The sequence below is a fragment of the Periplaneta americana genome, chromosome 12 (assembly GCF_040183065.1).
Source record: "Periplaneta americana isolate PAMFEO1 chromosome 12, P.americana_PAMFEO1_priV1, whole genome shotgun sequence".
NCBI lineage: Eukaryota > Metazoa > Arthropoda > Insecta > Blattodea > Blattidae > Periplaneta > Periplaneta americana.
The window spans coordinates 51,101,371-51,125,709 of NC_091128.1; the positions used below are offsets into that span (position 1 = coordinate 51,101,371).

The window sequence follows — 24,339 nt, forward strand, 5'->3', positions numbered from 1 at the left end:
AATTTTCAAACACTTATTTTATTTGTTATTATATGATCATGTCACAATGGTACAACAAAGCAATGTACCAAAAACAACCTGTGATTATGACAGGCAATTCCAACTAAGAATCTGGCAACATATAAAAATTATATTAACTTAAAAACAATACTTACGTGATCAAAATTTATCTGATATGATTCATTGTGGATAAACCTACAACGTTTGTGATTTTTTTTAACCTAACTCTAAATGTTTTTTGAAGTAGCCATAAATAAGTTTTTTTTTTCTTTTCCACAATCTATATATAAATAATATAAGCTTATGTACATGCATATATATGTATATATATAATGCATTAGTAGTACACGAACATTACCCAAGATCATTTCTAGTTCAATGGAACATTACTTATTACAGTATTCTTTTCGATTCGACTGCGATAAATTCATCACACTGAATACTTATTGGGCAACATAAGGTTCCAATTCAAATTAATACACATATTGCAGTGTTGAGTAATTCTTCAGTAATATTACTGCATCAAAGTTATTACAAAATGAGTTTTTCATTTTAAGGTAATTGTAAAGATATATTAAATCGGTACACTAAGTGGCTACTTCTAAAAACAGTTAAAAAAAATTGGAACTGAAAATCATTTAATTTTAGGAAACAGAAAGCTTTCAATAAAATTGAACATAAGCAAGATTCATAAGAATTCCATGCACGACTTGCTGGATACCACATAATTAAGTAACTACATATCAGTGCAAAGAGAATCTTGAGGTAGAATATTAGATCTGTTCCACATCATGAAACATAACAAAACTTGCTTGATAATATGAATGATTCAATACTGAATTACTGTAAATACTTCTTAAACCAAGTACATCTTCTTATTTTCAATGTTATGTAACGATTTCATATTAATAAACAATTTCCTTATAATGAATGGAAATTACCTTTGAACTACAGTCAGCTGTTGACCACACTACCTAAACCTTCCCCTAATACTGCACTGACGGAAGAAAGAAGATTGCAAGCAAGACTAGAATGGTTCGTATTTCTGTGTTATTTTATTACTTATCATTCTTGCACTTGACCAGTAATTGTTACTGAGTTCTCAACACTGCACACTTATTACTAAACAAAGAGCAATAAAATAAACAAGTTCAGTTTTATTGCTCTACAGGAGGTAACACTTCTGATTTGTCTTGGCACACTGTGAGTGGCTCTTGAAAATAAAATGACTCAACAATATGCTTTAGCAATATACATAGATATTTAAACTCTGATGCCCTAATGGCAGTTCTTCATATCCTATAACATTAATATGCTGGTAAATCTCTTGTTTGGTCGGTAGTGTCATTATTCATATTATTACTTTACAAAGTAATCCATCAATAGTCAACATTGTTCCTGCTACCTTCATTTTTCTGCACAACCTCTTTCTATTTTATGTATCAACAACAATGCCGACACCTTGTGGAGTGGTATTCTTGATACAATATATACATTCAACATGATAAGGTACAAGGTTTATATTATAAAATATTCCTCCCCATCTCATTCCTTAAAATAAAGTTTACTGTCATTAGTGAAATTAAAGTGCGTCATGATGATGTATAATGAATCTGGATATGAAGATATCATCCTTGCAACCTACCCAACATCAGCAGACTCCCAGTGGAATGTTCATATGCAATAAAAGTGGAACCTAATGTGGCATTCTGTAATATTCTTCAGACAGAACAAATTAAGATTTGAATAAAGTTATTTTTCCATCCCAGGAACTCTCTAAGAAATACTTTCAAAACAAAATGGGTGTATAATCAACACACCAGCCCTGTAAGGACTCTATGTAAGCATAAATCCCGCATTATTTCAAGAAATTAGACAAAGATGTTTATAACAAACACCACTTCTTTCTGGAGAAAGAATACTTTGTGCTATTAATTTTATAGTAATTATTAACTGTTACAACTTTCACATATTCACGAAGCAATATTTACAATTGAACATCTCTGTTTTAACAGTTAAGAAAAAAGCTATCTCTTTGCAATCAACTGTAAAAAAAGAAGAAAAAAAAAACAAGACTGAGCTCCAGACGAATCTAAATTCACAGGGTAAAATAGTTCATGTGTCATAAATCTGCTAGGAATTTATAGATTTCAATCTTATAATGTTTCTCATTTTGCTATTATCAATTAGTTCAGATAGTGGCTGATATTGCTATTACTACTTTTATGAAAGAAAGATTTCTTAAATCCATCTGGCTTAAATCATTTTGCTCAGAGAGTTGGCCCAATGCAACCCCCAACTTGGAGGACCAAAAATTTAATTCATTCACATATAATACAGTATTCATTAAAAAAACTTGAATCATATGGACATGTTAAGAGAATGCCAGAAGAAAAGTTACCCAGGATAACTTTAGAATGGATAGCACTTGGAAAAATGAAGAAGGGAAGACCACATGGATATATACAGTCAATAAAGAACGAAGAAAAAGAGGATAAAAAGACAATAAAATGATAGAAATAACGACAATGGATTAGGAATTGAAAGAATAAGTTATTGGGCACCAGAAGATGTTTGAAACACTGTCAAACCAGATACACAGTATATGTATGAAAAGAAAGATCTGAAAATAAACATTATTATAATTCAGTGCAAAACTTTTTTGGTATTTCATATATATATATATATATATATATATATATATATATATAATATATAAACTAGGATATTATGTCCACTGTTTTAGAATAAATGCCTGGAATGAAGCAAATATCTATTGTGATAATTAACTTGATTGTCGAGCCACTATTCCCATTCCCATTATAAGCCAAAAACGAATAAAAATATATTAAATTCAATGTGACATATGCAAATTAACCCTACAATACATGAACCAATGTAATAATTCCAATGTTTTTCAGTAAAACTAATAAATATTTGTAACTGAAGTGTCCTGAAAATTAATTTAATTTAATGCTCAGACACTTGATCATTCGTCTAAAAATTAATGTTTGATATAGTGCTGTTTCATTTCAGCTACTGCAACGTGTTGGAAGATTGTAATCTATCAATTCTGATTTACTTACATGGCTATTTCATATTTTAATATATGTAATAATAAAATTTCTTCTGTACAACAGTATGCAAATCATTCACAGCCATTAGCTATCTCCTTTCAATCATTCCAACGAAAGTTTACTTGAAAAGTTTACAGTACATTTATATTTACAAAATGCAAACTGTTTTATTCATGAAAGACGAAAATAAAGATCAAATTGATTTATGCACCTAGATTATTAGCTTTAATAAAAGAATTACGTATAAATATGCAATAGAGAAAGATAGTTTTGGTCGATATAATTAGCACGTATATAAAATAAACTGAATAATGCTCCAAAAAATATTTCAAATTTATTCTGAAGATTATTTAGAAAACTGTAATTTTCAAAATTCGTACTTATTTAAGAATTTCTTTGCCACACTATGTTGTAGTAAATATAAGTGCCTCATTTTCCATCGGTTAATGATAAAAACAGTAATTGCTTAAGTCTGGGGACACAACCATACTTTCCGCGTAATTTAAAAATAAAAAGTACAAAAATCAAAAGTAAATGTGTAAAAATACTATTGGGATAGTATATGCCAGTGTTGGAAGGTCAACAAATTGTCAATCTTCTGGACTTAAAATGACAGAATGTGAGAATGTTTAGTTAACTCACAAGTTATGAAGATAGTCCTGTCAATTGATATGGATTGTACCACCACCATCTCTGACAAACAAAACTCTTTGGCAACTCAAATAAATAGTACAGTGTTTGTACATCATAATATGGCTTGCATAACATTCAGACCACATCTTGTCTACAACATTGTTCTCTACAGTACGTCATAAGCCACTTCCCACTACATACAGAAATGTATACACAACATCAACAAAGACGAATCATTGTACTAGCTTTATTTCCTTATGTGTTTATGTTTCTTTGAATGTTAAGTATTTCTTTTACATCTCGACGATAACCTCAAACAGAAAAAATTACTTCTAACACTACAAAATATACAAAACAGACATACCAAAAAAAAAAAAGTGCGATTCTTTCCGTGAGACTAGACAAACATTACATAGCTGCTCAGTTAGGTAGGTAGGGATTTATAACCAAACAAAGACTCTGAACTGCTGCAAAAATTAATCATTTAAATTTAAATATTAGGAGAGATAAATCGACATTTTTAATTTCTTTAATCTTCAAATAAAATCATTCTTCAAATCATTTCGATTTTCCTAGTAACAATGCAATGTGTAAAATGGCACAGAATTAATGCTACAACTAGGAACCATCTTCTTCACAAGCTTTCATCACGTCTCTCTCAAACTTGTTTCGATATTACGAAAACAATGACCTGAAGCCAGCAGTTGCTACTATAAAAAAGCTAAGGGAGGTAAGAAGAGAGAGAGATAACTACCAGGCTAACAAAAAAAAATATCATTACTAATATTAAATTATACATTTCATCACACATATAGAGCAGCTTTGTACCAAAACTGAAATCAAGGTTACAGTCCACTTTCCATTTCATGTGCAGAGGCGTGACAGTTTGCCACATTCCACTTTTACCACAGTTAGAATTTGCCGTAAGCTGATCATCCTACATTTAATTAAATTCAATAAATATTCTCTGAAACAATATTAATCTTACGTTAAGCAACATAAGTTTTTTTCTATCCACAGTCACTTCTGAAAAAGAATATCTTCATAAGCCAATGATCAGTGCCATTCTAAATGTCTTTAAAAAAATCGTTCCACACACACTTTCAAAGACTCAACTGTGGCTGTATTTGAAATTGACACCAACAGGTTTGTTCCCATAACACGGAGACAAGAATACTCAGTTCCAGTAAATTCTAGGAGCTTGCTGCTTATTTTCACTTCTTCCTGCACTAATGTGATCGGTTGTCATAATTAATACTGTGTGAACTCTTATACTGAAATAACAGCAAACATCTTAACATATCACAGCCCCTTCCCCAGTTGTATATTTACAATGGATATAACTGTTACTACTTTGAAGGCAAAGACTTTTTCATCGAAACCAATTAAAAATAATGAAGTATATAAATTATAAATTAAACTTTATCAAATCAATAATGGTAGTCATGAGATTCAAAAAGCAATATTAAGTACGACATACAATATTTGAAAATAACAATGCTTGTAATTCAAAATTTCCGTATTCATATTAACTGCAAAAAAAATCACTGCATAACTGAATGCTTCTTTCAAATTATAAAAGCACCTCAATATATCTTAATACATATCTTCAAACACTATACCCAACAGAAGTGAACACAGAGTCTATACATCATTCCCAAATTTTTTAAAAGCTATCCTCCAAAACAAAATCCCATTCCCCCAGAGAAATACTGACTTACATTGAATGATACTAACTACAAGTGATTCTCTGTAATTTCCTTTTTTCTAACAATTCCTATTCGGGTTCAAGAATGTAATCCCAGTTCAAATTCATTTCTAAACGATGCTACTGACAGCAGCTATGGATTATCGAACACATTTCAAACCTCCAATTTCCAGCGAAGTATTTAAAAAAAGAAAAGTACAACACAGTGTTTCCTCACTACTACTTTCATGTTGCCAGAAGGTTTTAATATGCAGGAGCTTGAAAATCTGTGCCTACAGCACCTGTAAATAAAGAAAAAAGATATTGATATAAGTACACTATGTTTTCTCAGCTGCTAGTAATAAGTGCAGCACTTAATATTTTAATCAATTGCTGACTATTAAAATATGATATTTTCAACCTGAAATGCATCTCTTAATGTTTCACCATGGGCAATTGCTTAACTGTTCAATACAAATACTTCAAATTATTCTTACATCACTTTCAAGATTTCATTAAAGTAACATCAGGCAGTGGTCTGAGTGGTGGTGGGGCGAGTTAGCCAATACTGCTAGGGGTATTTTATACCCATGTTACATGTAACTTCGTTCATAAGTGCTTGCCACTAGAAACCAACTAGTTTTTTGCAGTAAATATTTGAAATTAAACAGTAGCAGCTCCACTTTGACATGTTGGTTGGTTCTTCTATTGGCAAGAACTTACTAACCAAGTTACTGGCTTTTCTCAATTGATCTCATCTTAATTATTGATATCCATTTTAAAATTGTGCACATTGTACTAGTACATCAACAATATCATACAGACTGCACTTTCAGTGAAAGTACTACATAGGTCCAACAGATTTACCTACGTCTTCATCCAGTGGAAGCTACATTCAAGAATTTTTGCCTAACAATCTCTTGATCCAAACTAGGACAGAAACCACATTACTGGATTCAGTGGCAAGCATGGTAATCTGTTTAACTCTTGGAAGTGTCAGGAACAATCTTTCTGCACATTTAGCAAGCTAAGAACTCTCCAGAATAGTGCTGCCAAAAGTAAGAGAAATGTATAACATACAGTGGGTGGACAACGAATTAGGAATTTAAAAGAAATTTTGTATCAAACTTCTGTGGTGACAAATAATTAATGTACCATCATAATTATGTCAAAAGGAATGTTTCATATTCATTCATGCACTCAAACTCGCCAAACAAACCGAAAAAGTTCAAACAAACCTTCAACAACAGAAAGATTACGGCTACCATGTTTTGGGATCAAAAAGGTGTATTGCTTGTTGAGTTTATGGAACCGGGAACTATAATCAATGCAGCTGTGTGTCAGACTTTACAACGATTGCGGAGAGCCATTCAAAACAAAAGAAAAGGCACGCTGACTTTTGGAGTTCTTCTGATTCATGACAACGCCCGCCCTCATAGTGCTGCTGTAACCCAATAGCTTCTTCAGCAATTTCGATGGGAAGTGTTTGAACACCCGGCATATAGCCCCAACTTGGAGCTGAGTGACTTCCACCTTTTCCCTGAACTGAAAAAATGGCTAGGAAGGCAGAGATTCCGGACTAATGAGGAGCTTCAAAACAACGTTAAGGCCCATGTAAACTCATTGGCGGCAACATTCTATGAAGAGGGGATTGGAAAGCTCATCCACAGATATAACAAATACTTCAATCTTCACGGTGATTATGTCGAAAAGTAACCATGTTTGTTCATAACTATTGGTAATAAATTCATTTTGCTATTTACACTTGCCTTTTTTTTTTTTTTTTTTTTTTTTTATATATATAGACCATCAGAGGTTGAAAAAAAAACAGCATTCATACTCAAGATATATTAACATTTTTTATAGGATAAAGGTAGAATGTTTTTAAGAAAACTGACTCAGATTTATTTAGAAATACAAGTTATAAAATATATTTTGAATTTTTAAAATATGTTGATTTCATTGTTATTTTTTATGCAAATGCCCAATTTTCTCAGGAACTATAAATGATAGAGATTTGGATTTTTAAACACATTTTGACAACAATACAATAACGAAATGGACGCACATTAAGAGATTTATGTCTATTGGTTTGATCAGACAAAATATTTTACGTAAGAAATAACAAAATAAAATCAACATTATTAAAAAATCATATATTTTTACAACTTGTACTTTTTTTTAATATATCTGCATCCGTTTACCTACAAACCTTTATCCTGTAAAAAAATTTCAGTACTACATCTTCAGCAGTACCTGAGCTAATGAGTCATTAAATAAGTAAATATAATCAGAGTCTACTATATACAGTCGCGAAGCTTGAGGTGATTTTTTGCAAATCTCGTGATAAAGCGCTCCAAGCGGTTAGCAACTAGAAACAATAGACTGTCCACAGTCGACTTTGGACTGTGTCGTATTTCCATTGAGTGCTAGCTCATTGCGTATTTCACATTGATGCTTGTGAAATGTTCGTTATTGGTTGTAATGAAAATGTTAATGGCTAAAATACAATAATTGGAATAATAATATTTTACTAGAGACGTAGAAAAATTAAGTTTGTTTTAATGACATTTATTGATCACGTTTTATTTTCAATTCTGGAGGGATTATTATTGCTTAGGCCTACTTTTTTTTTTTCAAAGGATATGTTTTTAATTATAGCTGTTAATTTTGTTGTTATTTTTATTTGTTGCTTTACTAGAGACGTAGAAAAAGTCTGTTATAATAAAATTTATTGATCACGTTTTATTTCCAATTCTGGTGTGATTATTATTTCTTAACCTCATCCCACTTTGTTAACTACGTAAGCCTACACTACAAGTACCGGTACACGTAAGTTATTCCATTAATTCATATTTACATTATTATTATTGGTGTAAAGGAAAATGCAAATTAATATTTATTGGTTTCATAGTTAATTATCGCTATAATCTTGAATGAGTGAAGCGATTATAGTAAATTTCAGTTCGTTTTGCACAAACAAAAATAATATTAACCTATTTCTTGCAGGTATCTTCGAGTTTATGGTGGAATTTAATATACTTCATTAAAATAATAAATTAACTTTATGCATTTAATATTTCAATAATGGAAGGAAGGTGTTAATATTTCGAAAAGAACACAACGAAAGTGTAACATATTTTGTTGTCTACTAGGAGAGAGAACTGCGATGATGAAGCGATAGTAGCGATCCTAGTGGTGGGCAACTACCCATGTTTGCATTTTTACTACATACTGAGCTTCGCGACTGTATATAGTAGACTGTGATATCATTTTAGTTCAGAAAATTTAATCGAAAACACATGTTTTAGCTCACTTGTGTTCTCATATTCTTTCAACCTTTTAATTAGCTTATCTCGATTAAGTGAGCTATAACCTCGAAAGTTAAAGGCTTTATATTATTGTTTCTGTTGGTTATACGACATGGCTTTCATCATCATATCATTCAAAACTCAGTAGGTCTATCCATTATATTATGTATTTTGTAAAAGAAACTTGTTCATTTCAATTTTCAATTTCATTTATTAGTAGGTTGTATTTTGTATTTTTAAATTTCAAATCCATTGCAAACACTTTAATCCCTTACAAACGAGAGGATTTAATGAAAGTCAAGTGCTATGCAGGTTACCCTTCAAGAATCAAACATTATTTACATTATGGTGTGATAGAAAAAAAAAGTGCAGCACCATTGTCTATAACATAGGCCTAATGAAAATGTCACAATCCATTTTTTTGCAGTATTACATTTATACTCAGTATAATGACAAAATAAGAGATATACTGTATGCATAATTTAAAAATTTTTAAATTGTGGATTATTTATGGTGTGCCAGAATTTTGTCCCGCAGGAGTTTTTACATGCCATTAAATCTACTGACATGAGCCTGTCATATTTAAACACACTTAAATGTCATCGACCTGGGCTGGGATTGAACCCGCAACCTCGAGCATACAAGGCCAGCGCTATACCAACTATGCTACCAAGGCCAACTGTATGCATCATATTTCGATTACAATTATTAAGTGGTTTATTCAAATCTGAAGAAAAAAAATTTAATATAAACATTACATACCTCTAGTTTGATTGGCGGAAAATGGAGGTTCCTGATAACCTCCATCACCCTCTTGTCCAACTGGATATGAAGCATATGGAGCTCCTCCAGGAATAGAACCTGGGTCTGCCTCGTAACTTGGAGCAAATGCTGCATCTGTACCTTGACGAAATCGTTGAAATGCAAACCAGGCACATCCAGCCTTTGAATAAAATAAGCACACACAGCTGCTATTTAACCTCATACAACATGAAAAAATACAAAGACAACTGACGACAAAGCAAGTTATTTTACATAAGCCACACTTCTCTATTTCTACCTGTTCACACCAGGAATACTTTCCACTATTCACTGTATATGAACATTTAATAGAAACGTTATAATTATTATATTTTAATAATTTCTTATATACTATGCAATGTGATCCTTAAAATTAATCATGTTGAAATTACAGTAGAACTTGGTTATAACGACATCCAAGGGACCTTGAAAATTATGTTGTTATAAACGAGTGTCGTTGTAACCGAGATTCATATTATCAGTCTAGTGAGGTGGAAAATGAAAAATAATAAACATAATTAGGCTTATTTTAGATTTATGTATTCACTTTTAAGCATACCATGAACACAATAAAATACATGTACAATTATAAATACAGTATTCTGTATTAAAACAGTTTGTTCATTACTCACCAAACTTATTTACTGAGGAGTGAAATAATCAGTCATTTTACTCTGTTGTCTCCTACTTGCCCAATATACATTTTCTAAATTAAATTCTATGTTCATTAGTTCAGTTGAAATTTCACTGCTCCTTCCCCTAGCTTCACAGAAATGTTCACAATTCTAATGGCTTCTAAAGTGTCACTCACTTCTGTTAGTGGCCATACTGCGTTAAAATACGTGCACTTAGTGAAAACTTCCTGTCGAAACTGGCCGCATGCAGGTACCATTAATACCGCATGAATTCGGGCAGGTTACAATGGGGTGGGGAATCTGCCTGCATTCCAGAAGTCTATATTAGAAGGGAACAGTAAAGGATTTGCCAGATTTCAGCAAAATACTTTGGTTCTTAGAAAATTGTATTCCAAACTGAGGTTGAAAATGACGTTATATGCGAGGTAGACGCATATACGTTTGTCGTATTAAGCAAGGTAGGAAAGCATATGTCTTATGGGGGATTAGTTGGGACCACAGAATATTTGACTTTATAGGCAAGGTGTCGCACAAAACGAGGTTGCTATAACCAAGTTCTACTGTATTATAATTTGTATTTCATACATCCAGATTATACTATGAGAAAGGTGCAATAAAGTACAAAACAGTACACATGTTAACATTACAAGTGATGTGCATTTGCAGTGCAATACATTTCCTTCACTTAAACATTCGGTGTAGTTCAGCATAATTATCCAGTATCTGATGTCATATAAATGCACAACGAGTTCAGAATTTATTACATCAATTCAGACTAATTCTTTTCATACAGCGTAGTGACGTCGACTATAGTATTACCAAACTCATTTTGATATTTATGTATTTCTGCCATACAAAATTTTTAAAACTATAATTAAGACACAAAAGTCCATTTCGGAGAAAAGTTTTCCGGGCTATGAGGCCGTGGTCCATTGGTTGTTTGACCAAACGTTTCGTTCACTGCTGCGGTGAACATCTTCAGTGGTGTAGATTGCTGGTGCGGCTGGTTCTACTGCGTGTGCCAATGACAGTCTGTGCTGGCTGCATCGTTGTATATATGTGTGTGTGGGGGTAGGGGGGTGGCTTGCTGTTGTCGCCTCAGTCTGCACTCGAATGTGCTTCGCGGGCGGGCTTGCTGTTGCCTACAACAGCAAGGGCCCCCCCCCCACACGCACTATATATACAACGATGCAGCAAATGCAGACTGTCATCGGCACGTGCAGTAGAACCAGCCGCAGCAATCTACACCACTGAAGATGTTCACCGCAGCAGTGAACGAAACGTTTGCTCACACAGCCAACAGACCACGGCCTCATAGCCCGGAAAACTTTTCTCCTATTGACGCCAGCCGTGAAAGCCTACACTCTAATAAAAGTCCATTTCACTTTAATAACAAATTTGAATAAATGGTGTCAAAGATGACACTATTTGTCATATGTTTTCTGCATTTCAAAACTATCATTTAACCAATTTCATTTCTTTTTATATTTTGTTTTATCACTAGTCAAGTTACATTAACTGCCACGCTGGCTCTGTGCTAGGGGCTAAAGCGCTGGGCTTATATGCAGGGGGCCCATGGTCCAGGCAACACAGGGTTGTCTCTGGAAACTCCGATTCTCCTGTAACATTTCAACAGTTCTCCATCATTCATTATTAGTATAAAGTGGAACCACTGCCTGTGATGCACTCTGGATAATCTCTGATGAACTAAGTGGTCTATGCTTTCTTCTCAGCACTAGCGACATCAATAAGCTGCTCACAAGAATTGGGGAAAATAAAAGTTAAGGGCCCTAACATTGGACAAAAACTATTTAAGAACATATTACTGTACCATGTGACACAGAAGTCAGTTGACAAATGAGAAACATTACTCTAATTGCAAATACAAATTGTATACAATATGTTCACTACCGCAAATGTTTAAAATGTGCTCTAGTTACTTGAAGATAGTTCCTCACTCGATCCTGACTTTCTTCTGTCATGTTTAAAAGTGTTCCAGGTGGGATGTGTTGGATAACATGGGTGATCCATTGTTTCAAGTCATCTACAGATGTAGGCTCTGTCTGAAAAAGTGCTGTTTCACAAATTCCCATAGAAGCAAATCAAGGTGCGTGAGGTCTGGTGACCGTGAAGGCCAAGACTGAGGTTCACTGATATTCACTGAAAGTTGAAGAGATCATGTTGACTCCTGAACAGTGAGACTGGAGCTACTACTGCATTGTGGGAACAATCACAGGACAACAATCACTTAGCAGAATGGAATCGAACAGAATTTCTCTTTACAATGTATTTAAGTGGAAGATAGCAGAAAGTGGTGCATCAAATTGAAGCAAATCGAATAGAATAGAATTCATGAGCTTGAATATTTATTCCACTGCTGGAACAACATTTTTTTGTTTCGGGTATGATTGTAAGTTCTCGTGAAGCCTTCGTGAAAAAACAAATGAACCACATCCATTCTTAGTGGATTAATTTGTTTACTTGAAAGTTATTCCTGAAATAGTATATATACAAAAATCACAATTTAATATGAACAAAGAAAAATTAATAAATCTTGTGCAAAATTATTCTATTTTGTACAATAAAACACAAAAGCATTATTGCAATAACTATGCTCGTGATAATGCTTGGGGCGAAATAAGTAAATTAATCGAAAAATCGGGTAACATTTAACTTCATATTCATATGCAAGTGACATTTTTTTAATATCATAATACATCATGTAAATGAAAAGTAGTGAATTATAGACACATGCATATGTAATAATTAATTAGTGCCCTCGTAGTAATTAATAACAGTATCAGTACTAACTAGTAGACAAACTTAACTCTCATAATAATTGTAATTATTTTGTTGATAGTTGCTGAACTAGGATAATTGACAGTTAGCTCGTATTTCAGTACATAAGGACAAAACTATTATGTATTCAATGTCAACATAACAATAATTTTGAATTACAATTACGATCATACCATAGCATGAATTACTAGTTCACAACCATCCATCTCCGATTCACAATTCGTTCTTGCCTTGGCACTGAACCAAATAATTGAAATAATCGTTGAATTTATCTCTGACTTCACTTGCATTGGTAGTAGCATTTCCACCAATATGATGCATCTGTTGAAAAGTGGCGTGTCCAGGAATTTGCTGAATTCATCTGTGATAGAGTCTAAACTTTTGGGTGATTATATCAAATGTGTTTTCCACCACATTCCGGGCTCTGCTTAATCTGTAGTTGAAAATTCTTTTTTCATCATTATTTCCCATATGAGCTATTGAATAGGGGCGCATTAAATATGTTTTAAGGGGAAAAGCCTCATTGCCTAACATCACGTGAGGCAGACAGATATTGGTATTAGGCAAGACTTGATTTTGAGGTATATTTAAAGAAATGTTCTCCAGAACAGATTTTTAAACACACCACCATCACAGAACTGCACGCATTGTATTCTTCACCTGACATAATTAGGAATATTAAATCCAGACGTTTGAGATGAGCAGGGCATGTAGCACATATGGGTGAATCCAGAAATGCATACAGAGTGTTTGTTGGGAGACAGGAGGGAAAAATACCTTTGGGGAGACTGAGACGTAGATGGGAGAATAATATTAAAATGTATTTGAGGGAGGTGGGATATGATGCTAGGGACTGGATTAATCTTGCTCAGGATAAGGACTGATGATGGGCTTATGTGAGGGCGGCAATGAAGCTCTGGATTCTTTGAAAGCCATTTGTAAGTAGGTAAGTATTCACCATTTATTCAGAATTTATTCTATGGCTATTTGTCAGCACTGCTAAATATGTAAATCGCTCCACTTGTTTGATTCTATTACTATTTTATAAAATTATTTCGAATTTCTGGTCGGTGTTAATTGCCATATATTAATTTTTACTGGCTCTCTTCTGATAAAGGAAAAATTTTACAGTCCATTCAAAAGGAACCAAATGACCTGGAAATGTACAAAAACTTGCCCAGATATGTTCAAACATTTTTAACAAGAGCCAGAACAGGTCACATTGTCACTCAATTGTACCTACACTGATTTCACCTTTCTGATAATCCTACTTGTCTGTGGTGTAATAATCATGATGAAGGTCTGGAACACATTCTTCTATACTGTCCATCCATAAACCACAAAAGTAGTAAATTAAAATCATCAGTACCAGTTGCAGAAGACACAGCCCTGCAGTATATATTGACTACAATCCAACTTTGGCTACTAGCAACAGGCATCTATATTGGACACGATCAAAATACCCCTCATTTCTCATGAAAAACAAGAACTGAAAAGACTACAATGGACTAAGTTATAGTGGACTTTATGTTGTCAGCAAACAGCTGGATACATTAAGAAGACTGATTGATTGATTCTTAATTCCCAATGCTCTGTTTAATCTTCTTAACATAAATTCCATATCCTCTGAGTTTTTGTGCTATGACAACCTGATCATCTGCATAACTGAGAGAAAACAAACATTCCATTTCTTTGATTGGTATTCCATGGCAGCTTCTTTCCCACTGTTTTAATGCTCCTTCTAAATATATATTGAACGGAAATAGAGAAAGACTATAATCTTGTCTCAGCCTCAGTAACTATTATTTCATCTCAGAGTTCACTGTCAAATTTAACACGTGAAACATCTTTCGATACAAGAGTGGGTGAAGTCCCATTCCGAGATTAATGAAATTGTTGACTCCATCTTGTAAATGGGAGACCAATATCTCGTCTTCCTTGGGGAAGGTAGATGAGGCCTTGCTATGGGAAACGTTCATGAGACATCCTCTGCATTTGAGGAAACCACTGTTCTTGATAATGTTGAATTTCATTTGTCATTTTCCTTCTTTAAGGTGTTCTCTTATGTGGTCACTTCTCAACCTATCTCTTAAAGTCACTCCCATACTATATCGAAGGAATCTCATCTCAGAAGTTTCGATTCTTCTCTTATCTCGCTGCCTTAGTATCCAAGTTTCACTGCCATAGAGCATAGTGGGTTTTGAGATTATATCATGTAGTCTGATTTTAATTTCCATTCTCATACTTATCCCAAAATATCTATTTAAACAACCATTTAACCTGTTATATTTTTTAATATTCTCATCTAGGTCTGCATTAAATCTATTTACTGAAATTGTACAAACTAAATATCTAAATGTCGTCACCTGCTCTATTATTTCAGAATCTATCATTATTTTTGCTCTTTGTAAATGTTTTCCTTGCATAGCCATAGCCTTGGTTTTTCCAATCGATATTTTCATATTATAGACCAGCGGTCATCAGCACACTGAACCCTTGGGCTAGCATCTCTTACCCGCAGAAAAGAGACTGCACTATGGTGCATCCGTGGCTGCTGGAGGGTATGCTCTCTATCTCTTCCCAGTGCACGATGGAGCATATCACATTGCTCCACTTACCCTTTACCCATTTCAGCAAGTGCTGACAACCACTGTTTTAGTCTTTAATATTGTAATCAATTCATTTACATTTCTTTGTAACTGATCTTCATATACGAAACATTATTTTTATAATATTCCTTAATTATCTTGTATTAAGATCCTATCCTTAATAATAAGTACATAACTACAAATTAATTTAGCTGAAAATGATATATAGATGCAATAGGCTTCTAGTACAAAATCGAATGAAAATATTTTTAGATGCTCTACTGATTGTAGCAAACAGCTTTTTGATATTATTACAAATAAGAATTGTATTATATTTCATAACTGGATGAATAATAAAATTGTGGACACATTCTACTACAAAAAGAGAAGAAATGTTGTGAAGGATGCTTAATAATTAATAACTAAGAGAAGAAACTGTGATGAAAGAGAATGAGTAGATAATAAAACAAACTAAGGGCTACCGACAGGTGATAAAAAGTTAACTAAAAATTACAAATTCCAAATAATTACTATCATCATGGTTCAGTAATCTGCAAGCAACTCAAAATACGAAATGCAATTTAAAACTTACAGTTTCAGTAAAATTAAACGAAACTTTACTCTACTAAGACATTTTTAGCACCGGTAATTACTGTAACAACTTTTTAACATACCCAGGTATTGTTTAGCGTATGTATTAACTTTGTGAATTATTAATAAATATACGCATACACATATTATAACATACCCAGGTAAAGATAGAGAAGAATGAAAATGCGATAGCAGCTTGTACATTGTTCACTCCATAGCCTCCTTGGGGGGTTTCAGCACGGCTCCACTGATTTGCCAAATAGCAAAATCCAACGAAATACAAGAACGCCCAGAATCCTGAAAATAAAACCTTTTATATAAAAACAAGAAAGCTAGGAATAATTTTAAGATTGGCTTCCAGTTTGTGTTCAGACCAGGTCCCTAGAAAGATATGACCGACTTAACAATGGAGTTAATGAGTAACATTCATGTATACATTTTTCATTAGTTCATAAAATTTGTAACTGTTATACCACTGCTATTAATTATATGTCGTTCACAGATCTTTGTGAATTGTCCCATATTTCAAGAATGATATTCCAAAAAGAAATAAAATTTATAGCTACAGGCAGTGCAAAATAAAAGAAGCCAGGAAACATGAATGCATTTTGTTCTGATTATTAAAGTGAAAATAAAATCTGAAAAAAAAAAAAAAAAGTGACGACTCCACCTCACTGATCTAACATTAAAGCACATCAAACCGTACTAGTTGTTATGAATGCTTCATATTCTATTTAAGATGTAATAGCAAATAATAAAATTTGCAAATAGATAAATCATATTGATGAATTAAATAATATTATAGTCACAATCATGCCATGGTATGAAAGAAAAATTTCACAACCTCGAGCGGGAATCGAACCTGCGACTTCCTGGTCTCCGGTCAGGCGCTCTACCACTGAGCTATCGAGTTCGTCTCACGCCAAAGGCTCGGAATTATCCTTTCATACTGGCGACTCTATTATAAAGTACTGTCCATAGCGTCTGATCTTAGTCAGCACTGCTTATGGCTGGAAAGAAACTTTACAAATGTAATCAACGGACGTATATACGTCACCCAAACATCGTAAGATGAAGATTACATTTGTAAAGTTTCTTTCCAGCCATAAGCAGTGCTGACTAAGATCAGACGCTATGGACAGTACTTTATAATAGAGTCGCCAGTATGAAAGGATAATTCTGAGCCTTTGGCGTGAGACGAACTCGATAGCTCAGTGGTAGAGCGCCTGACCGGAGACCAGGAAGTCGCAGGTTCGATTCCCGCTCGAGGTTGTGAAATTTTTCTTTCATACCATGGCATGATTGTGACTATAATAGCATTTAATTCATTAATATGTCACATCAACGGACGTATATACGTCACCCAAACATCGTACGATGAAGATTAAATCATATTGATTGAGCATTTAAAATAAATTTATCATAATGCTGTACAACCAATAATACAACCGGACAAAGGGGCACAGCCCCACTCACAACCAACTAGAACCTAAATGTTTTACATCTATTTTCAGATTTCTTCATAGAAAGTAAAAAATTGTTTCTAATAAAAAAATATTCTAATTAACTTATGTAATTATTCGTATTTGAAAGCCACTGGATCTATTTTTAAAACATAAATATAAATTACAGTGCATGTTCCCTATTATAACAGAAAGGGAATAGAGGCACTGAACATCCAAGAAAGAATTCAGAAGAATGTCTTTTTTATTTTTTTACTTTTTTTTTTTTCCTGATGGCTTCGAAGCTTGTGGCATTTCAGTATTACTGTATTCAAAATGTATCCTCAGATTGCAGAAGGATTTTTAAGATCTGTTTAGAATTTTGGACCATATATGGATTTAAAATAAAAATAAATAAAATGAAAATGCAGCACATAATAATTTCAACAAAATGCCTTCAAATTTTTTAACCGATTATTTAACGACACTCCATCAATTGGGAAGTTATCTAGCACTGGTGCCAGCAAGAAAGTATTTGGCGAGATAAGTCTGAGGATTCGCCATGAATTTCTGTACCTGGCATTTGCCTTACAGTTGGGGGCAAATCGGAAAAAGCCTTACCAGGTAATCAATCCAAGCAGCAATAATATCCACATCCGAGCATTCAGATTCTTAAAGTTCGATTTCGTAAGGTGGCATAAGAGTCAACTTATCTTATGCAAAAAAGAATTTAAGAAAAAATCATCAGAGCAGATTTCGAATTAATTGCCATTTTATATGAGAAAGTAAAAAAAAATTAACGAAATGAAGTAATTATTAGTTAGCATTGGCCAGGCCATCTTCCCACAATACAGGTCGAGGGTACAGACATTACCAAATGCATAACTTACTTATATTTTAATGGTGGAGATAATTCTTTACAATTGCGTAACCAAAGGAAGGTGGATAACTATCCATACCCACTTACTGACCAAAATTGCAAAGTAGACCAAAAGGCTGAACTAACCAAACCTAATCTGTCACTGATACTCGACCCTACGAAATCTGTCTATGTACCTACCAAAAAGCTTATATCCAGGGCCTCTCCACCAGCAACCACTTTCACATTCCCTTATTCCAGTGCGAAATTGGCGTTGCCATTCCATTTGTCTTTCGGTTACGATATGTATGACTCGATTAGAAGCAAAGTTTGTAAATTTGGGTTCCCATAATGTTTTTTTTTTTTAATAGGGACATTTCCAAATTTTTACATTAAAAATATGGGACATTTTGTAAATAAATAAGGACATATTACAAATTAAGAAAACCATAAATAAATCATCACAAGTGTTTTATTTTAAATAACACAGTAATGGTAAGTATAAAAATACACACACTAACATATATTCTACCTTAAATATTGCTAAAAGAAGCATGGAGAGAAAAAAAAGAGCATCACCACAAGTATTTGCAACATCGTAATACAAATTGGTCAACAATGTTTCATCAATTGGCCACTAAGAGTGCTAGCTACATGGTTATATTTAAAAACGGAATGTAATCTATAATTCACAGTTTTCTTTCAGGAAGACACTTAAAAACGAGACAATGGAATAAATTCGGTACACCAGGACATTTTACCAAAAAACTTGTAGAATGGGAACCTTAATGTAAATACATCTTACCTTTTTTTAGTAACGCAATTGTAAAGAAATACCAACATTGTCTTACACACTAATGGGAAAGTAAGTTATGTGTGCTCTGGACCTCTACTGCAGGAAGATGGAGGCCAGGCTGAGGCTTATTACATGATTACCTAATGAACTAAACATAGTTCATCGTGATCATAGCATTTTAGCAGTAATATCAGAAGTTAGTAAGCATCTAACGAGAGAATTACTATCACCTTGTCATACACTGGTAAACAGAGATTTTAACTGTTGTTTCCGAGATAAAGGGACTTTATTATGCTTTAAGTTTTTGGTATTACTCGACCAAGGCCAGTGGAGTATTGCAGTCCAGAGCGTCACTTTTACTGCTTCTGTGTTCGTAATATGTCATCGCAATAGTTCACATTATGCCCGTGGCTCCACTCGCCTCAGTAGAGTAATAATTCTGTAGAAGAACTAGACCAAACAAGCACCATTTTTTCCTTTTACAAATATGAATAGCACTGAGTATTAAGCATGTGATTTTATTTTCCGGCATCCAATACAGTCCACAGAATAACCTAGAACTATTCACGTATTGACCATGGTAATGAATGGATGTATTGCTGCCATAAAGCCCACATCAGTGCATTAAAATGCTTTCTTGCTGGTGTGGTCCAGGCCCCCAAATGGCTAATATTACGATGCCTACCCATAATTCACCTCTACTGCGTCATTCATAAAGTAATTCACCTGGACATATGTAGCAAACTTACAGTGTATTCCAAATCTCAGTGGACCAATGGGCATCAATGATGTCACACTGCAGCGAAATAGGAACAAAACTGCTGGAAGATTCAAGACCTATCACAGTGGCTGTAAGAGTTGTATGTGCTACACTAGCAAAATTTTGCGAAATTTTCATACTGTCATCCTCGCTTAATAACAGAGAGCACAAACAATTTATTTCTTGATCCAGTAGTAATAACAGACCTGTTGACATGTTCGTTCATAAGCCATTAACTTATTTCTTTGACAATATGCTCATTACAAACAATGAAGCAGAACACACAACAGTGCAAGATGTTATTCGTCTGCCAATTTCCGCCCTTTACAAGAACCAATCAGATTCACTGATGGCTGCTGATGGACACTGCCACCACCTCTTCACATTGATGGAAGCGCTGGAACATCAATGACATCATCGCGGAAATTCGGAACACCGTGATGCTATCTGATTGCTCAGCGCTGAGATTTGGAATATGCTTTTAAATACATACAGCGTATTCCGAACCTCAGCGGACTGGTGGTCATCAGTGATGTCACACTGCAGCAAAATAGGAACGAAACTACTGGAAGGTTCAATAGCTATCACGATGGCTGTACAAGTTATTGTAAGCACTACACTAGCAGCATTTTGCGAAATTTTCATACTGTCATCTCGCTCAATGTCCCGCGTCGTGGTCTAAGGCATCCTGCCTAGGACTCGCGTTACAGAATGCGCGCTGGTTCGAGTCCTCATGGGGGAAGAAATTTTCTCATGAAATTTCGGCCAGTGTATGGGACCGGTGCCCACCCAGCATCGTGATGCACTTGGGGAGCTACGATAGGTAGCGAAATCCGGTTGCGAATACCAGATATAACGGCTGGGGGAATCATCGTGCTAACCACACGATACCTTCATTCTGGTTGGATTATCGTCCACCTCTGCTTCGGCATGTGGGCGTGAGGCCAGCAGCTGGCTGGTCGGACTAGGCCCTTCATGGGCTGTAGCGCCACAGATTATTATTATATCATCTCACTCAATGAAAAGAGAGCACAAACAATTTATTTCTTGAACCAGTAGTAATAACTGGTCCAATGACATGTTCGTTCATATGCCATTAACATTTTTCTTGCATTCTACTCATTACAAACAACACAGCAGAACATATCACTTTGACACAACAGTACACGACGTTATTAGTCTGCCAATTTCCGCTCTTTACAAGAACCAATCAGATTCACTGATGGCTGCTGATGAACACTATCACCACCTCTGCATGCTGATGGAAGCTCTGCTACAGTGCTGGAGCATCAATGACGTCATCGCTGAAATTCGGAACACTGTGATGCCATCTGACTGCTCAGCGCTCAGATTCGAAGTATGCTGTTACATTACATGTCTCATCAGCACGTAGCTGAATAGCTAACATGTCTGGCACTAGTTTCAGAGGACGTTGGATAAAGACTACCTCAGATAATTAATTAATAATAAAAACTTGGAATTAAATGAACGTTGTGATTCCAAGAACACAGCTAAGTCACACAGTAGGTCAGAAGATACGACAGAAAATTACAGAGAAGAGAAATGAAGGAAGACAGATAAGAAAAAGAGAGAAGAGTCAGGCAGAGTAATGTCATTTTCGTATATACCGTGATTTTTTACATCTGATGTGGACAATATGGCGGCGATACATCCATTCACTGCTACATACAAGCACAGTATAGTTTTAGGTTATATTGTGGAAAGTATTGGGTGTCAGAAAGTAAAATCACGTGCTTAACACTTAATACTACTCGTATTGGTAAAAGAAAAAAAAAATGTGCTTTCTTTGGTCTAGATCTTCTGCAGAATTACAAACTTTTTAATTACATGTAAGTTGGTATTAAAATTAAAGATAATAGTTGTGGAGACACAATAATTATTTATTGCTTCACCAGCTTCTGTGAGATGTATGTAGTGATAAACATGCGGTTTTATAGTGAAAAGTCACAAATACTGGTAAATGTTACTTATGTCCCGGCCACTACAGGAACTTGATAAAATACCTTCAAAATGCCTTGCATTGAAGGTATTGAGTAGTAGATAATTGATGTGATCACTGGGAGAGCTGTAAGCCCACCTTAAATACGTACCTTACTTATATACGAAAATCGTCGTGAATGAACGAAGGATACCACCATATTTCTTTAATGTAACAGTGGGTTTCAGTGTTGCCAACATTGTAATAATATACACACCTAATCAAACCTTACCTAACCTTTCTTATAAAACTACACACCTAATCAAACCTAACCTAACCTGTCACATAATACACACCTAATCAAACCTAACCTAACCTGTCACATAATACACACCTAATAAAACCTAACCTAACCTGTCACATAATACTACACACCTGTAGTAACATTCCTTACACTTAGTATCATTTCGTTTTCATGTATTGCCGGCTCTGCCAAATCGTGTCGTTTTCCATCTAGTGGAAGTGGATCGTACTAATACTACTTATTTGAAGAAGCAATGGCGGCTTTCGTAATAATTACATTTTACATGTTTCGTGATATACTAAATGTGTTAATGTAGTAATAATTCTTTTTTTATTTTATTTGGTTATTTTACGACGCTGTATCAACACCTAGGTTATTTAGCGTCTGAATGATATGAAGGTGATAATGCCGGTGAAATGAGTCCGGGGTCCAGGACCGAAAGTTACCCAGCATTTGCTCGTATTCGGTTGAGGGAAAACCCCGGAAAAAACCTCAACCAGGTAACTTGCCCCGACCAGGATTCGAACTCGGGCCACCTGATTTCGCAGCCAGACGCGCTGACCGTTACTCGATAGGTGTGGGCGTAATAATTCTCTATAGGTATATGGTACAGTGAGATTTTAAATGTGTTGTTGTTGTGATAAAAGTATTGAAAATTGGTTTATAGCGCCACATTGGCAGTGACAAACGTGTGCAATATTCGTTCAGTGGCCGGTGGATGCTCTACATTGACCCCCTCTACAATCTACTAACGTAACATGCAAGAGGTCCAGGACGAATTTTACTAGGGAAATGATTCGTTTCCCTAGTATTGATTTCTGGATCTCTCGAGTGCTATATTGGTAATAAGTAGGACGAATAGGGCTACAAAAATGTATATAAATACACAGATAAGTATCAAACGGATAAACTCCAGAACATGGATTGCACCCTTTCCCTCTTACTTCAAAATTCCAACCTTGTGCACACAAAATAAATTATTGCCACTGAAAAGTGCCTTTTCGTAAATACAATGATGCGCATTCGACAAACGCAGACAAATCTGCTCATTTTAGTATTTTAAGACATAATTTGGTAGGTGCAATCCGTGTTCTAAAATGTTCCCCTCACTTAAGCAAGTGAAGCAAGAAACAATTGTGCCTTCTTCAGTGAATCCTTTCTGGAGAATTACGGTTGTATAGGGGCATGTCATACCTACAGATGGTTTACAAACGAAATCCTTTTCTGAATTAACAAGATAGAAGAGATTTCTAGAAAATAATATGACATGCTTGGAACTAGATTGTAGCCTAATGAGAGAATAGGTCAGAAAATACTCGTACGAATCTTATGACTATGATCACCAACCTGAAAATCCCAAGTCGCCAAGAACATAATGTTTTCTTGTTTTCACTGATGACATTTGTTCAAACATGAATTCTCCTACAAGAAATCCTATTGATGCCAAGAAAGCAATGACTCCAATTCCAACTCCATAATTACAAGCATTGTTGTCCTTATTATAGAGACACACTTCCTTCTTCTCTTCATGATCAAAATAATATCCTTGTGATGAAATACATCCAAATACTATGATTGCAAAAAGCTGCAAAAGAAACCATTACAGACTTTAATAACAATAAAAATAATAGTATGTCATTATTTGATAGCATGCAAAAGTATAGTCTACTTCAGAATATATTTAATTTTAATATTATCAATAATTATAAATATAATTAACCATAATGTGATAATTGGAAAAATCAATATAATCTCTACAATCGACTCGCCCCCACTTTTGGGAGAATCATGGCGGTCCTTATGTCAAAATCGATTACTTGATAATTTTCATTCTTAATGCAAGTAAAGAAAACAATAAATAAATATTGGACCTGTATTTGAATATTTGCTTACCAAACACACTGCCCTTAAAATAACTTGCGGTCGTTGTACAAATTGTATTGGATCAAATGGAGCCCCAGCTTTTCCACCACCGTACGCCCCACCTCCGTCCATGTTTTAACCAACTAATACTAGAGTAATTTTACTACCTTGTATTATAATATATTTTAATAAAAGTGTATGCTATATTAAATATTACAATTATATAAATTCGTATAAATAATAGTTACAATTAA

General features: G+C 34.4%; 1 protein-coding gene across 1 annotated transcript; it reads right to left on the bottom strand.

Annotated features, from left to right (window-relative positions):
- On the bottom strand, nucleotides 1-24,265 carry Syngr (synaptogyrin). Its single transcript, XM_069841301.1, has 5 exons — nucleotides 24,116-24,265; nucleotides 23,570-23,807; nucleotides 16,280-16,419; nucleotides 9,471-9,651; nucleotides 1-5,699 (listed from the first exon to the last, which is right to left on the bottom strand). Exons 1-5 carry the CDS (start codon nucleotides 24,215-24,217, stop codon nucleotides 5,662-5,664), a joined length of 699 nt encoding a protein of 232 aa, XP_069697402.1. The 5' UTR covers nucleotides 24,218-24,265; the 3' UTR covers nucleotides 1-5,661.
- Between the last annotated feature and the right edge of the window lie 74 nt (nucleotides 24,266-24,339).